This window comes from Cygnus atratus, chromosome 6 (genome assembly GCF_013377495.2).
Source record: "Cygnus atratus isolate AKBS03 ecotype Queensland, Australia chromosome 6, CAtr_DNAZoo_HiC_assembly, whole genome shotgun sequence".
NCBI lineage: Eukaryota > Metazoa > Chordata > Aves > Anseriformes > Anatidae > Cygnus > Cygnus atratus.
In genome coordinates, this window is record NC_066367.1 from 19,644,965 (window position 1) to 19,661,272 (window position 16,308).

A 16,308-nucleotide genomic window follows, 5' to 3' on the forward strand; every position below is an offset into this window, starting at 1 on the left:
CCTTACTAAAATTAGTCATGTAACACACAAATGGAAGGTGGGGGGAAATCATATCTGAGAATGAAATTGCTTTGATGGACAAATGAACACGTTAGTTATTCTTCCTCAGATATAAATCCGTTGTGTATTTCTGTTACATATTAATTTAGCATACTAATATATTACAAATCAGAAAATTTCTTAATTTTTAAAAATGAATTGATTAAAGCTTATTCTTCAACATGTCTCAGTGCAAGGACCACAGATACACAAGCTCAAATGACTGATTTACACACGTGAATATACTCAGTCCCTGGGCTTTTAGAAAGGCCTGTGAAACTCTGTCTCTTCTTTCTCAAAAACATAATCAGCTACTTCCCTCTAGCATCATATGAATAATTTGTTTTCAGCAGATTCATTAACTCTGTGTTGTCTGAATGAGCAATCTCCTGTACAGGAGATATCACTAAAGGCTTGATTTAGCCATTTGCCACTTGTTCCTACTGTTGAAGGGCTGACTGCTTGAAGGCACTACTTCTGTTCCATTATTATCAGCCTTACAGACTGGTAAGCAGTAAACACTACACACAAAAAAGTGTATTTTAGCTCTAGAGGAAACCATAATGACACTATAAACCTTATTTCCTGAATCAGATTTAAAACTTCTTGACACATGGATTCTTTCAGTATTAAAGCTAGTACACAGTAGCCATGACAAGGGTTCAGGTCAACAGAGATCTGGTTATAATTCATGATAACTCCAAGATACGTGACTATGAGGAAGCTGTTACGAGGAATATTCTTAAGTCAGAGATCTTTCTTGCACATGAATATATTTTTTTCCAGTTACAACACTACATTCATTACTAGGCTTATTTCAACATACAGACACAAGCTCTTGACCTTTCCAATTACTACTCTTGATCCTGAGCACAAGTTGCTTTTTCATTTGAATTTACACACTTCCTGAGATAACAAAGAACTGGGGAAAAGTTGGGGGGAAGGAGTGAGAGGAAAAGGAATAAAAAAGGTGTAAAAGAGAAAAGGGACAGGGAGTGGTAAATATTTTTACATAATAAGCCTCCATAGGAACTACCCCAGTATGACATAGATTTGAAATCATGCCTTAGATTTTTCTAGTATGACTCCTGTATGCACTAAAGGATGTAAAAAAATCAAATTTGATAACTTATTCACAAAAATATTTTAAACCATTTTTTACAATGTGTTATATCTAAAATCAATATTGATGAAAATTTCTCTAGAATATTCCTAGGCTTTTTTTTTTTTTTATATATAACTAACATTTTCAAGCTTGAAATTAACACTCTCATCAGACAGGGTTTTTTTTAAAACAAAATTTTTATATCAGTTCATTCTTAAGCATGTGAATCTTATTCATATGATGGCTGAAGCTCACTGACCTTCCAAATCCTTTTATTATCTGAGCATGATGCACATTTTCACATGTTGCCTCTACTGAAGGAATCATGGAGACAGTCTTGCTACTGAATACTAAGTGCTCACTGCTGGTCTCACACTGACTTTTCTCCATTAGAGCTCTCAATCTGTCATGTAGTCTTTATCTCTGATAGTTACTGCTGTCATTAGAGAATCAGGCCACACATGTACAAACCAACGTTTGTAGAACCTTTCGTAATTAAACTTAGAATATATTTTACTGAATGGAGCTTTAAAACAAGAGCCATGTTATAGAATTCTTACCTTTTCACAAACTCTTCGAAAAGGATGCGATGAGAATATCCTTTTTGACGTATTTTGACAGTTTCCAGAATTCCAGTATATCGTAGCTGCAGTAGAACTCTCTCATGAGAAAATGTTAGTGCTTCTCGATCATCATTAGGTTTAATGCAGCGGATAAAGTGAGGTTGTCCAACAACCATTTTGGATAAAAGATCCATCAGGGAATACTAGTGAGGAAAAAAAAGGATATAGAGACTTATCAAAAAATTGCAATGCAACTATATAAGCAGGAAATATATATTTGTAAACAGTATGGAATGATTGATTATACGCCAATTTGTAACATTAATGTTAATCCATATTAAAAATTTTTATGAATTTTTAAGTTTTTGTCTAAAACCAGAACCTATTAAAAGTGTTCAATTGTTAAAAACAAATTATGATTCTAGTTTTTATTTCTCACCCCTTTCTCTTCATCTCTCCTTATATTACATTTCTGTAGTTTAAGAAGGCCCATATTACACTTTTTAATTAACAAGTGTCCTAACTATAATTCTACTGTAGGCACATTGGATCAAACAAATATCCCCAACAGGAGAACAGGCTTTATTGTGAAACAGGCAATCATAAAAAAATCACAGAAAATCATCGGGAAAGGGATTGCAAGAAGTCATCAGCTCAGTCCTCTTCCCACAGAGAGTACTGGATGTATCAGTATCATTTCAGACACAACTCTGTCTAATCTGTTTTTCAGAATCACTGATATAGACTGCATAACCTCCCTGGGTAAACTACTGAAGTGCCACATTACTGTAACTATTCATAATGTTCTTAACAGCTAACCTAAATCTTCCAGCTGAAACGTGGGCTGACTACTTCTTGCCCTATCCAACCTGAATATAGAAAACAATTTAGTCTATTGCATTTTACACTAAAATGAAAATATTGGTGCTTCTGCTCTATCCTCACCTCATTACCCTATTGTTTGATCAGTATTTGCTGCAAATACACTCAATCTTGAAGTTGCATACAATTCCAAACTGACTGGATCTGGGTGTGGTCACTTGACTGCGGGCTGCATTCAGATCATGGTGTATTTTCAGACTCACTATGTTTTAATTTTTTTTAGTCCCCACACAGCTGACATGTAGGTCTTTGCAAGAGCACACTCATGCTATACTAGACACCATGGTGATCCTTCTTGAGCAGGGGGCTTGGTCCAGATGACCTTCAGAGGTCCCTTCCAACCTGGCATTCTGTCATTCTGTAATGATACCTCTAGGTTCCCAAGTCTGGATACTTGTCCTTCTATTCTCCACACTGGGGCAACACCTCAGTATATATCAGCTGCCCCTGCACCTTTTTTTTATATTACTTTGCATGGAAAAGAAAACTGGTATTCATACATGGCATGAAGCTTTGACTCACACTGGCACGCACAGCACTGTGTGCTTCCCCCATTACGCATGGTGTTATTGCAGCCCAAGGACCAACTACTCAAAACTTTTCTGTCTGTAATGACTGCAAGAAAATAATATCAACCAACAGACTTCAACTGGCATGAGGGGTTCCTGACTCCTCATCTGCCTGTTCCAACAGTCTCACTGCCTTCTCCTTACCTGTTTGATTTGAACACGCTGGACTACTGCTAAAAACTTAACAATCTGTCTGATTTATAACAGTGCTTGCAAAAGATGGATTGTTTTCATTATTATAAATGAGAAATCCTAGCCTTTAAAAGTAGGTATGCCTGAGCTGAAGGCCTTAGTAATGGCAACTATTTGCACAAAATCAGTCTTCTGTTCATAAAAAGGCCTTTTCTAGACCTTCAGCATTTTAGATGGAAACAGTCTAGATTCTAGATCCTACTACCAGTATACTCTGGTGACACCAGAAAAGAACCAGTATGAGAAAAGAAAAAGAAAAGGAGTAAAAGAGAATTTACAGGCTACAAAGGCCTCACAATAGGAAAATATTCTCTTATCTCTTTGATCTCACAACCCCACAAATATTTCCAAGATATCTGCTGTTCTTATCAACAAATTATTTGTCTAAAATTTAACTTTTGTACCCTAAAATAGGAAGCCATAGTTTGTCGCTTCATGTTAGTTGTTTCCTCAGGGTGTCGCATAACCTCCATTGTGTCAACCTGGAAAACAAAACTCAGATGTTAGAGGTGTTCCAGAAACACTGCAAACCCACCACACCTCATCCATGAGAGCTAGGTATGATTTTTCTTATGCTCATTCTTTCAGATGTGAATACTTCAGAGTATTCAGGGCTGAGAATTCTATGGCCGTAGCAGAAATCGCTCCTTTCTAAACAGCTTGGCATCCCAAACTCATTCACAAAGCAAGAAACCGTATTTCATGTTTGTCTTCCTACATGTTAGACCACTGTCAATGCATTTATTTACTAAGTCTTCCTAGACTGACAGGCTCTTCTGGTTAGGGGGTGATTTCACACTTTTGTCACGATAGGATATTGCTAGGCCAACGAAGCAGCCATCAAGATGCAATGCCTTATGAATCGATTTCTAAAAAGCCTTCCTTAATCTTGTTATCATTGCAGTGAACTTCATCAGGTCTTATTTTCTATATAAGAAGAGTTACTATTTTTGTAATGACCTGGAAGTAAATTATCAAAAAGCTGCCTCATTTTGCTTACATGTGGAAAAACGTACTTCTCAATTAAGAAGTAACAAACAGAGTAGGTAACCACAGAGTGTATGTCTTTTCCTATCTGGTGTTGTATTTACCATTAATTACTTTGAATTATCATTTTTGATGCCAAGAATTTCAGCAGTCTCACCCAGCTGAACTGCCTTCAAATACCACTTTTTCAGCATTTCTGTAGAGATCACAAGAGCTATTTTTAGAGGATATACATGGACAGCAAACATATTGCTTCTTGTATATTTTAGTTATATTGTCAGTACAGCTGTTCTTATCAAAATGAAACCAGAATTTATGAATGAGTATAACCATGGTTACCAATCACAAGCAGATTGTGTTGCTATATTACAGATCAACAAAATTAAAGAAAATCAACCAGCATCCTGTTTGCATGGAGCATTAACAACATTTTAGCATTCACTTGCATTGTGGTAGTTTACCATCTGCTCTGACCAGGTGGCATTTGTATAAACCAGATAATGCTGTTGTCAGCACCTGTGCTACATTTCCTGGACTTTGCTCCATATGATCATTTCCAAAACTGACTGACTTAAGACCATTCTACTGAACACTAAAAGTAATTGCTGAAAGATTACAGTTTTCAATAAAGTAGCTGTGTGTCTTACCTTCAGGAGACATTTAGGAGACTGCATGCAAAATATAAAGGAAATTAAGCACTAAGTAGTAATAGATCAAGAAAATGGATTTTGTGTTGGGGAAGAAATCAAAACAGAAAACTGTGAAGACAAGATTCAAAATAGTGATGGTGCAAAGGGAGACAGATTTCCGTAAGGGCGACCATAAAAATTTCAGTATGGTTTTGTAATCTGTGATGTTTTAGCCCAAAGTGGTGTACATGCACTAGTACACATCTCAAACTAATACATGGGAGAAAAAAGGATGCAGCTTGATTTCAGTTTTAAGGGTGTTAACGGAAAACACTGAAATATATGCCAGTAAAAAAGCCTTATCAGCACAGACAACATCTAACATCTTAAGAGGTCATGTGACAAAGTAAACATCAATGACCTAAGTCAGAACAACAGGCATGTCCATGGGGAAGGATATGGGAGTGTTTCAAAATTATCTTAGCAAGACAACTGCATTCTGCACATTGATATCTAAATCTCTGGTAAAGGTCAGGTAGAAGACAAAAGCCATAAGCAGTGAAAACTGACAGTAAGTTCAGAATAAATGGTAACATTTAATGTTAGAAGACAGACAATTTAATCACAAAGAACACCAACAGCAAAACATTGTTTTCAATGTGTTTCACTGTAGTGAAGCCCAAGTACCCATGAATTTGAGCATCTAAATTGGATTCTTTGCTGTTTAGAAAAGCATAGACTCCTAGTGATACTTTCATTGGAGTTTCAGCACTTATGATTTCTTAGCCACATTTGGAATATCTGCTGTCCAATACAGGGTGAGCTAATGCTCTACCTTTCGGGCAGTATGATAACATGAGCATCTCCTTTTCACAGCTACTTATTGTCACCAAACTGGTAGAATCTTATGATCTTTAAGACTGCTACTCTGTCAAATATGGTTTACTACAGTCTGCTGGGTTCAAAAGGGTTTTATTTTGGTTTTGTTTGGTTTTGCAGGGGGAAGGGAGTGGGCACACAGAAAAACAGATGGTCAGAAACATTTACAAAGGAGGATGTAATATAACTTTTCTCAGAAAAACAGGCTACAACCAGTATCGCGAGATTCCTTTTTCTTTGGAGTTGTAAAGTCAGACCTGTGAAATCTGTAAGGACTAGGACAAATTTCAAAATCTTCTTGACTAGAAACATCTGAAGGTGGGTTTTCTTTGATAGAACATTGAAGCTGGGGAGATTTTGCTGTAAGAATTTTAGAAGTTTTGTCTCTAGTTAATTTATAACATTGTGAGTATATGAAGTTATGTGGTTTTATGGTAGGGCAATAATCACGTGTACAACAGGCAACTGGCTTTATCATAACTGTCTTGTCAAAAATGATAGAACATAATAAGAATGTCATGATATAATCTTGTGTTTTAAATCACTAGCTGCTCTTTTTAAGCTAAATTGAAGAATAGTCCAACAGTTATGTCACATTTTTACATGACAGTAGTCGTGACGTATATACATTTATGTGATTACAGCTGAAATGGAAAACAGCTGACCTAGAAAAGACAAACTGTTCCGTCACTAAAAGGAATTGCTTCTAATAGTTTTGAAACAATATTACAAGAATGATTTATGATATCATGTCACCTTATGAGGTCACTGGAAATTATTGTTTTCACATATTGACTACACCTGATGTTGGCATGGTATGAAATAGTATAAAACTGATAAATACATTAAGCAAAAAAGCTCATAAATTAAATCATAAGTAAAAAAAATCCAAACTTCCAAACAAAATTATGGCACTTTTGGATTTGTTTTATAAAGTGTAAAATAGTAATTTAAAATATTTTTCCTGAAGTTATAATTTCATAAAACTTGTAATTATAGTATTTTTTTCAGCTAAAAACTATATCAATTAACATTTTCTGAATAGCGCTGTAGTTCTTAAGCATGTCTTTTAACTATTTTTTTAAAAAAGTGAAGGGTGAATAAAGAACACTTAAACACTACTTAGTATAACTGAATGTGTTTATTAAAGCTCTAAAAGTGAACTGCTCTATTCCATTCCAGCTGTAGCAATAAAATGCATGCTTACAAAGCTTCTGCTGTTATAAGCTGGATGTGGAAGACAATGTTTGTATAATACAAGAAAATTGGACAGACCATAATCTGTCCTTCAACACTGAAAGTGTTTATACCAGAAAGGAAATAAATCTCTGAAATTCAAGTCTGTGTTTGCAGGTACAGCAAAGGATATAGATGTATGGGTGACTCACATGAATTACTGCATCTACATTTGAGCATGAGCTCCTTATAATAGGAGAAAATGAAAAAAATAAATAGAAAACCCAAAATATAAAAGGCTGTAGACTTTTGAACAGTTGATGTTACCACATTTGTTTTTAAAAATTATTTTTGTTTGTTTTGTAAAACAAGCAAACAAAAACAACAAACAACTGACTAAGCAAACTTTAACTCCCTGAAAGTGGGGAGGAACTGTAGATGCTATCAACTCGAGGCTCAACAGTTTTCCTCACATATTAAGTGAGCTCAGTTGGCAACACTATTAACTGCCACAAAATCATCCCATCCTTTTGCAATTATGCCACGTACTCTTATGACAAAATCCAACAGCATTTAAATTTCACAGTCATTCATTTAACTCTCTATAAGGAATAGCGGTTTTGCTGAGTGGTTCTTTTCTGGTCATTTATCAGTTACAAACGTTCCTTGTTTTTTTGATTTTTAGGTTATGCTGAAGAGGAATAGATCATTTTGCTATTTTGCCTTTCATATGGTTAAATACACTAAAAAAATTTTACCTAATTAAATCTTTTTCTAGGCTAAAAATTGTCAGAGGAAAACCTTGAACCCACTGAAATCAAGAGGAATATTGCTATTGATATCAATGTTAACTGAGATTTTACTCCAGAATTTTAAAGATTAATCAGTAGTAAAGTGATTCTTCACTGGATTCTACAGTAAGGTTCTCACCAAAACTAGAAACTGTGCTTCCAACTAAGGTACGTTTTCTGATTTTAAGAGAGACTCTAACTTGGTAAGAGCTCTCCTATATCAGCTCCACTACATCAGCTAAGCATTTGAACCATAATCTCACTGTACTATTTCATAAGCAATTACATCTCTTCAAAAGGACCACTACTAACCTTGATACGCCCAGCACTAAGCTGTGAAGGCAAAGACCTAGATGCTGCTGTCACTCTGGCTCTTGCCTGTGCCAAGTTACCTGTTTTAAAAAAAAAGAAAGAAATACTGCAAAAACTGTTCAAGAAGCTTAGCAGGGAAAAATTCATATGGTGAAAAATCAGCTTGCACAACAGTAGTAAAAATTGCAGGCCCCACTACACTTCTTCCCCACCCAGCTCATTACTAACTGTGCCTTGCAGAGCATTCAGCATGAGCATGACAGAGTTGATTTAAAAGGGAGGAAAAAGTCAGTGATAAGGTGGCATGTCACTGACCTTAGCTACTGAGCTGATGAAAACAACGACAGCACAAAGGCATACAGCTCAATCACTAGTAATCAATTTCTCTGTGACTCATTCAGAGATTTAAAAGAGAAAAAGACAGCAGAAACAATCTTGTTTCTATGAAATCATGTGGATCCTGAAGTGTTTAGACATCATCTTAAGCTCACAAAATAATGAAAGAGATGAGAAAATGATAAGACGGTATCTTTTCTTGACCTTTTGACATATAGGCCTACTTAATCCCCAATCTTATTGTCCCTTGGGGTTTTTAAAGACTGACTCAATTCCTCAGGCAAAAACATTCTGTGGTGTAAACTAAAAGATGAGTGCCTTTTTTTTTTGCTTTGTTTTTAATTGTACAATATGACGTGTCCTAAACTTTTTCCGCTGTACTTGCAGAAAGCCAAAGTCATCATAAAACAGCTTTTCAAAATAAAGGCTCAGAGAAGAGAGAGGAAGTGATATGGGCCTGTGCATATGCAAGACACTCTGTATATTTCAAAGTTTTAGCAAGTCTAGCACAAGATGTCCAAATGTTTTCTCTGGCTATATCTTCAGAGGCTAAACTGTGATTAATAGCATTGAAAGAACCCTTTGAAGCAGGATTGGTGACATCAAAGCCCTAATCCATGGGTGGCAGGATTTTTATAATGAGTGGGAAGCATTTTAACACATTTCAAAGGATTTACAGCATGAATAAACAATAGGCCTCTGCAGATGTACCACACACCTTTCAGAACCAGAACACATAAATAAGTGTCCATTTTAATTTAAATGTAAATAAAGTGTTAACACTTCTTTCAGATGCTAAGTGCCTTGTTTGCATCAACTCCAGTGTTTAGCTATTTGCTTTACAGAAAGCCAGTAACTCTAAACAGTCTTCAGAGTTTTGATAAACTATGTATTACATAACTAGTAAGGAGGCAGGATGGGAGAAACAAAAACCAAGAACACTTAATCGCTGGTAGTTATTCCATACAGAAGCTGAGCAAACAGTGTCCGCGTACCACTGAAGGGAACTTTTGCTCTTCTCTGTGAACACTGAAAATACCAAGCTCCTGAAATAGTCTGGGGGCCAACAGTGAGAAACACTGCAATGACATTCTTTAGAGCAATTCAAACATTCTGTATTCATTTTCAAAAGTATTTCCCTTTTAAGATGCTGGCATTAAGATTGACACACAGAAGGTATGTCCATGATTTTGGAAACTGCTTTAGGCTATAGTGTTAACGTTTATGAGAACTGCAACTCTGTTTTGAAAATCTTGTGTTTGTATACATACATGCATACTTACACATATTTGTATTTTGAAAATCACATATATGTGTATGTATATACATATATGGTATGGTACATCTCTCTAAGGTTAAAATTAGGATTTTAATGAGCAAGTAGTTGGCAAATATATTTTTCTCTTAGATATAATTTTGATATTTTTCTATGTAAGAAATTGATTATTTGAGCCCTTTTTTTGGATAAAGTAGAAAATCTGGAAAGGTTGTTTTGGCTATGCTTCAGGTTAGCAATCTGAGTCTTCTTTATGCTTGAAAGCCTTGCACTGGAGAACTGATGACACTATATGGGGTAAAAAGAAGAAGCAAATCTGATTCAGATGTTTAAAATGACTAAAATTTTGCAGCATTTTATAAAAAGTTACAAAGCTCTAATAACCAAACAAAATATAGAATGATAATATAGTTGCTCAAGGTTTGCCGTACTCACAGCTGGCACTAGGTTAATAACTAATACCCCTGAGCTCTCCCTGAACTCCTCATGCAAAACTAAAACTACACTTCAAATTTCTGATTTGGCACCATGTTGTTTTTTTTTTTAAATTTAATTAATCAGAAGTCTTTCATGACTTCACTTACTAAAAGGAAACTAACATGTGGTCAGTTCCTACTTCAAAAAAAAAAAAAGAACCCTCTACATATCATGAATTTGTTAATTAAGTTAATTCTTTCTCAGGAGTAGGCTGGAACTACATATTTAGGTCATATTCCCAATTCCTGCAAGTCCTGTGGTAGTTGACTAATTCCAGTTTGGCTGCAGTAGTTTTCAAAATTTCTTCAAATATATTTATATAAAATATGCTATTATTTTCAGTGCTGTAATTGATGTTCAGAAGATAAACTTTTGTATTTATAGGCAGAATGGGTCACAGCAACAAAAAAACATCAGGTACATTCTTTGTTCTTTACATCTTTTTCTATATTTTTTTTCTTCAGCTGGCCATATTGCTGTCTGTTTTCATTGTAACCGAAAACAAAAATTCTGATTACATTTTAAATGTTTGTAATCTGGTAGGAGAGTTTTGAGTTGACCAAGTCAATTGCTGCATTTTGCAGAGAATTCTAGTATTAGTTTCATCTGAGCATCAGCTTTGGATATCTTTCCTGTTACTTGCTCCAAGGAAGAAGCTTTTTCAAAACAGAGATTTCCTGGTTTTCTTAGCGTTATTCAGAAGTCTTCCCCTAGTGTTCTGACATGAACATGCTTTTATAGGAGATTTCAGCTTAATATTTGCCAGTTAGACTGTTCATTTCAGAGCAATTGCGTGCCATATACCTGAAGTGTGAGACCTATACGCGATGCCTGAAACAAATGCTGAATCCCGTCTGGCAGTTTATGGTAAGTACAGTCAAGCCAGTGCTCATTCACCTCCAGGACTGATTTATTTGCATTTTTTTCAGTGGGTATGAAACTGCTAGTTGCTCCCTAAGTTAGTTGCTCCAACAATACTGTATTACCTGATAGTTATATTCAATATCCCATGCATTTCCAAGATTCTATGCCAGTATACATGTTTTTGTCTGAATACAGTATGGTCAAAGTATATAATTGTTTACCTAGCATGACTGCAAATTGCAACTGGGAAAAGCAAAACTCATTCATAAACAATGATTTGCTGTCTCTTTTACACTAATAATTTCATTTTTCTTATTGACAAAGGTAAAGAATTAGCTAAGAATAAGACCAATATTTCCTTATGGATTCTAATCAATTCTTATTACATATGTCAGGTGAACTCCTATATAATCTGTTAATTACTGAATTGCAGCACCAGTTGAAATCCACAGAAAAATGTTACTAGGGTTTTCTTTTCCAGATCAAACACAAAATGATGCTTCAGTAAAAGTTCATGAATTAGTTATCTTAAGTAGTTCATGTTCAGGAAAATTACTATCTGTAACATGCCTGAGCCATTAAAACTAGTAGCAGGACAAATGTGGCTTGAAAATGAGTCTACATAATAAGAAACATTTCACCTAGAGTCAGGATGATGTTCATAGTCAGTACACATTTGGAGTACCTGTCCCTGCATTTGATTTTCATTTACAAGGTCATTTACTACTTTACACACCAGAAATAATAAAATGTTATTCCACTTTGTGAAGAACGTCAATATTTGAAGAACAAATGTTTTTAGATAATATCATAGCCAGTTGAAACTGCCATGGGTTCCTTGAAAGGTTAAACCGGTTAAAGGTTATGACTGCATTGTGCCTTTCAAAATTCTAGCTTCACACACATATGGTTGACACTTTAGACACCTCCGTTTTTGTTTCTTTTTTTTTGAAAAGGTGTTTATGAGGGAGGGGAGAGAAGTTAACTGTTAGAATCAGGATGGATCTTTTAAACATGTACATGTTTAATTTTATTCACAGGCATTTCCTTTTCAGTTCAACAGGACTGCTCATCTGAAAAATGAATGCTCCTACCTATGAGCTCGTAGGATCAGAGGCTAAGGTCTCTGGGATTGCTTTGTGTCAGTGGGGGAGTCAGACAGCCCCAATGTCTCTGTTATTTCCCTCTATTTAATAATGTTAAGAATATCATTAATACTTCGTGAATTTTCTGTCATTAAAGTTTGTGAAATGCTCTGAGAGTTACCAACAGAAAGAAGTAACAGCACAGAAGTCTATGCAATCACTGCTAAGCTCACTGTGGCAATGCTCAGCAAAAATTTTGTCCTGAAACTGTATAGAAAATCCAACTCTGCAAATACATTTTTCACTCATACCTTGTTCCAGCAAGGTGGGAAAGACAGTGGTGTCAAAGTACCCTATCTCTTCCACTATGCAAACCCAAACAGGAGAAGTTCTGAAAATATTTCAAGTATTTACAAAGCACAGAAAGAAGAAATACGTTGTCTTTTTTCAAGCTGGACTTTGGTAGTGCTCTCTAGATTTCAGAAAGGCCTAGTCAGCATTCTTGGCTTCTCTCTTGCATCACTGGCACTTACTGTGGAATCTGGTTGAATGAATGATTTGTCCAGCCATTGACTTTCCACACTAATTAGGAAAGGTTCACTCTAGCTGGAGGTTGCAGAAATTTGTCAGTACTTCATTATTCTCAGGTAATGGGCTCTAAAAGTAGTATCAAGCAAATATTAGTAATATTAGCACTGTATTTATAATGACGTTTTGGTTATGTCTGCCATAAATCACTCCTCCCTCCCAAAGTAAAAGCATGCCGGGTAAGAATTACATTATGCTTCGATATAACTTTCAGTTGTGAAGTGCAAATGACTTACAGAGAAAGAGCCTAATGACAATGTCACCTTACTGTACAAGCTGTACCAGGGATATTACTATTACAGAGAGGGCACGCTACAAGCTCCTTCCTTATCCTCATATATTTTATTAATTTCTTTCATGCTTCTGGTTCAGATAAAGATGGGTTACTTGAAATACCATGTAGATACAGTACAATATGGTCAGAAATGCTACAATGCATTCATATTTCATTGACACTACTTCTAATCACAGCTAAGCACTTGCACTCCAGAAGAGGTACAAAGTCAGGCAGTGTCTTTGACACACACACATTCTTCTCTGTCTTTCTTTTCAGTACATTTTATCTAGCCTAAGGAAGTCGACTGCTTATCTTCATAATGCATTTTTACCTTCTGCTACTGTAAGACTAAGCTTTTCTTAGCTTGCCTATAAATGACTACGTGTAATTTTTTATTGGGTACTAATTTGAATCTGGCCACTGACTATCAAAACTATTCTTTTGAGTCACGGGAGCCATTTAAGCTAATCTTGTGCAATAAAAAGCTAAGAATCCAATTTTCTCATATACTACGTATTTTATACAAGAATGTATTTATAAAAATATTATCTGTCGAATATAGCTATCGATACATATACACTTCCACTGCTGCTTGTTCTGAAAAGAGAACCACTTTACTTCCTATTCAGACTAAGTAAATAATGAATAAGAAATAGTATTTCCAAAATACAATTCATATTACAAAACAGAATCAGATAACCATGAAAACTTGGAAACAGTGAGGCCTGCCTGGGGATACCCTAATTATAATTGCCTCAGGAGCAAAAAAGATGCAATTTTTTGACCCACATTATTTGAAACAAAAATTCTATGCTATAGTGAACTAACAATTTCTGATCCCTACTCTGACTTACACTGAGGTTTTCTTTGGTCTTACTGCTAGCATGAAGTATACATAGATCATATTTACAGTTACTTAAAAGCTTTACATTGCTAGACCAGGAGAGGAGAAACCGAATGTAAATTAGGTGCTGTACTACACTCACTATTGCATACATCACAGACACTTCAGTGGTTTCTTCCCACACTAGCAAGGCATTCACTGGCAAACGAACAGCATGATGTTTACAGCAACAAATAACTCTGCTTGTAAGCAGGATTCCTGCCTTGTTTAAATATTGTTTTAACACTGTAGGTTAGTAGGCTCCTTGTAGAATGCAAGAGAATAAAGACACTCCTGACAGCAGTTGAGATGAAATGAAGGTCAAACTGCCTGCTGTATTCCAAGATATGTAAATGTACGATCACAGTAAAAAAGGTCTTAGTTTTCACCCTGACCTAGTAATGACTAAGAAAGAACAGATTATGATATACAATTTATTACTGGCAGTGTCCAAGGTGTTTCTAAAACACAGCCTTGAGTATTAACGGCTACCTTAAGCAACATGCCTGATTTTCCAGATGAATTGAATCAGAGATAAGCAGACATCTATCCAACTGGGAGTGTGTTCACTGAAATGCAGTCATTTTCTGAAATATCACAGGCACATACGTGATCATGTGACATGCAAGCAAACCTTAAGCAATTCTGAGAACATCATAGTCCCATGAAATGACCACATTTACAGCTGGCAGGCAAAGCACACATGCTATGGTCTGATCATGTGATAAACATGTTTCTAGGCACAGGACCAGAAAGGATCACACGGTTCCGGAAAAGATGGTGGCAAAGAGGGAGTGGATTACATGCTAGACAAATTCTCTACCTGGCCACAGCCTGGTGGATAAACGTTAGGCACTTCTGTCCAAACACAGGATTAATGGAGTGAAGTCAGTACAGCTGAGAGCTACCTGTATGAAGCTGCAGCTAGACAAAACCGAAAAAATGAGAAACTGTTTGGAAAAATTAGAAGTCATGGTGTAAACAATGTTGGAGTTTCCAACTCTGTAATGCCCAGCATTTTTAGACAGGTCTGCAGCCTGACTAGTTGGAGAACTGACTAAGTGTCTAGGGGCTGACATGCTGTCTGCAGCACTGGAGAACAAAGTAACTATTTTTTTAATCATTTATGCATTCAGGAGACACTGGCCATTTCTTTCAGATATGGTCTTTAGTAACTTCCACCCACATCTTTGGCAGTGTAAGATTTGATGCTGTTGTACGTGATCTGCTTGGGACAACAAACCTTGAAATCTCTGAGGAAGAGCAGACAGTTCAGAATGCTGCAGCAAAGTACCTCACCACCAACAGGACACTGACCACTGCCTCTGTACACTGCCCTAGTTCCTGCAACCACACCCACAACTAGATTAGGAGGAAACAATGGAGGTGGATTTTCTGTGAAGACCTTAACATTGAAAAATGCTCCATTAATTTTCAGCATTAGCAAAACCAAAACAAAACAAAAACAACAAACAAACAAGCAAAACCCACCAAAACCATCCTTACTGTAATGACCTCCATTTCCACTCAGGACAGACAAGAAGTTCATTTCTTCTTCCAGAAGCGTCTGGAAGAGTCTATGTTGAATTTATGGTTACTAACACATGGTGATTTAGATATGGTCTCACTCGTTATTTTATGTATGTGACAGCCTTTCTTTTGTACTTTATGTTAAGATGTTTTTTTCCAAAAAAACTTATATGCTTTAACTAGAAAAGTGAAATTTGATTATAAAGAATGTGATTACCTTAGTATTTTATCTCACTAACACAAACCAGCAAGTGTTCTGGTAGATTACCTCCAGCATCTTGCCTCTGACTATCTCAGAACAACTGTACTCATATACTAATTAAGCTTCACAGTACTCAGTTTAACCTGAGGCCAGAAAAAAATTCTACAAGAACATTGAATAATCAGGAAAACAAGGAGAAGTCAGAAGTCGTGATTTCTAGCCCACTGTTTGCATTTCCAGAGTATGTTCATTTCCCATGCAATGTATGTTACAAAACATTCTGTGGTATATATTTGATCACTTACAACCTGCTACTGAAACTGCTCCATACATACAACGAGAGTCTGACCTAGATCCTAATAAAGTCACTGAAGTTTTCCCAGTGAATTCAGCAGTTAAAATTCAAGTATAAATATCTCACTGAAAGCACATGAAATAAAATGGAGGAAAGCTTTCTCTGGCCTCACTATGACTATCGGTCTTCTCAGTGGCTAAAACCCCAAGCTAGACAGAATAAAAAATGGTGTCAAAAATTGGCTTTTACTCTTCAAGAGAAGAGCTGTCTTTTAGAAGTCTAATTTAGGATGAAACATGGTTGCAGAGCTTTATGGAAGTCCCAGACCTCCCCATGTTTGAAATCTAGGCATTAATGGTGCTGACTAGTCA

General features: G+C 36.0%; 1 protein-coding gene across 1 annotated transcript in view; it reads right to left on the minus strand.

The window, feature by feature from the left end:
- Positions 1–16,308, minus strand: part of MYO3B (myosin IIIB) — a 192,291-nt gene that overhangs the window by 67,631 nt on the left and 108,352 nt on the right. The window contains exons 24-26 of the mRNA XM_050711421.1: positions 8,125–8,204; positions 3,755–3,832; positions 1,705–1,910 (exon numbers count right to left, since the gene is read on the minus strand). Coding sequence (XP_050567378.1) covers positions 1,705–1,910; positions 3,755–3,832; positions 8,125–8,204 — 364 coding nt within the window. The remainder of the gene's footprint in view (positions 1–1,704; positions 1,911–3,754; positions 3,833–8,124; positions 8,205–16,308) is intronic.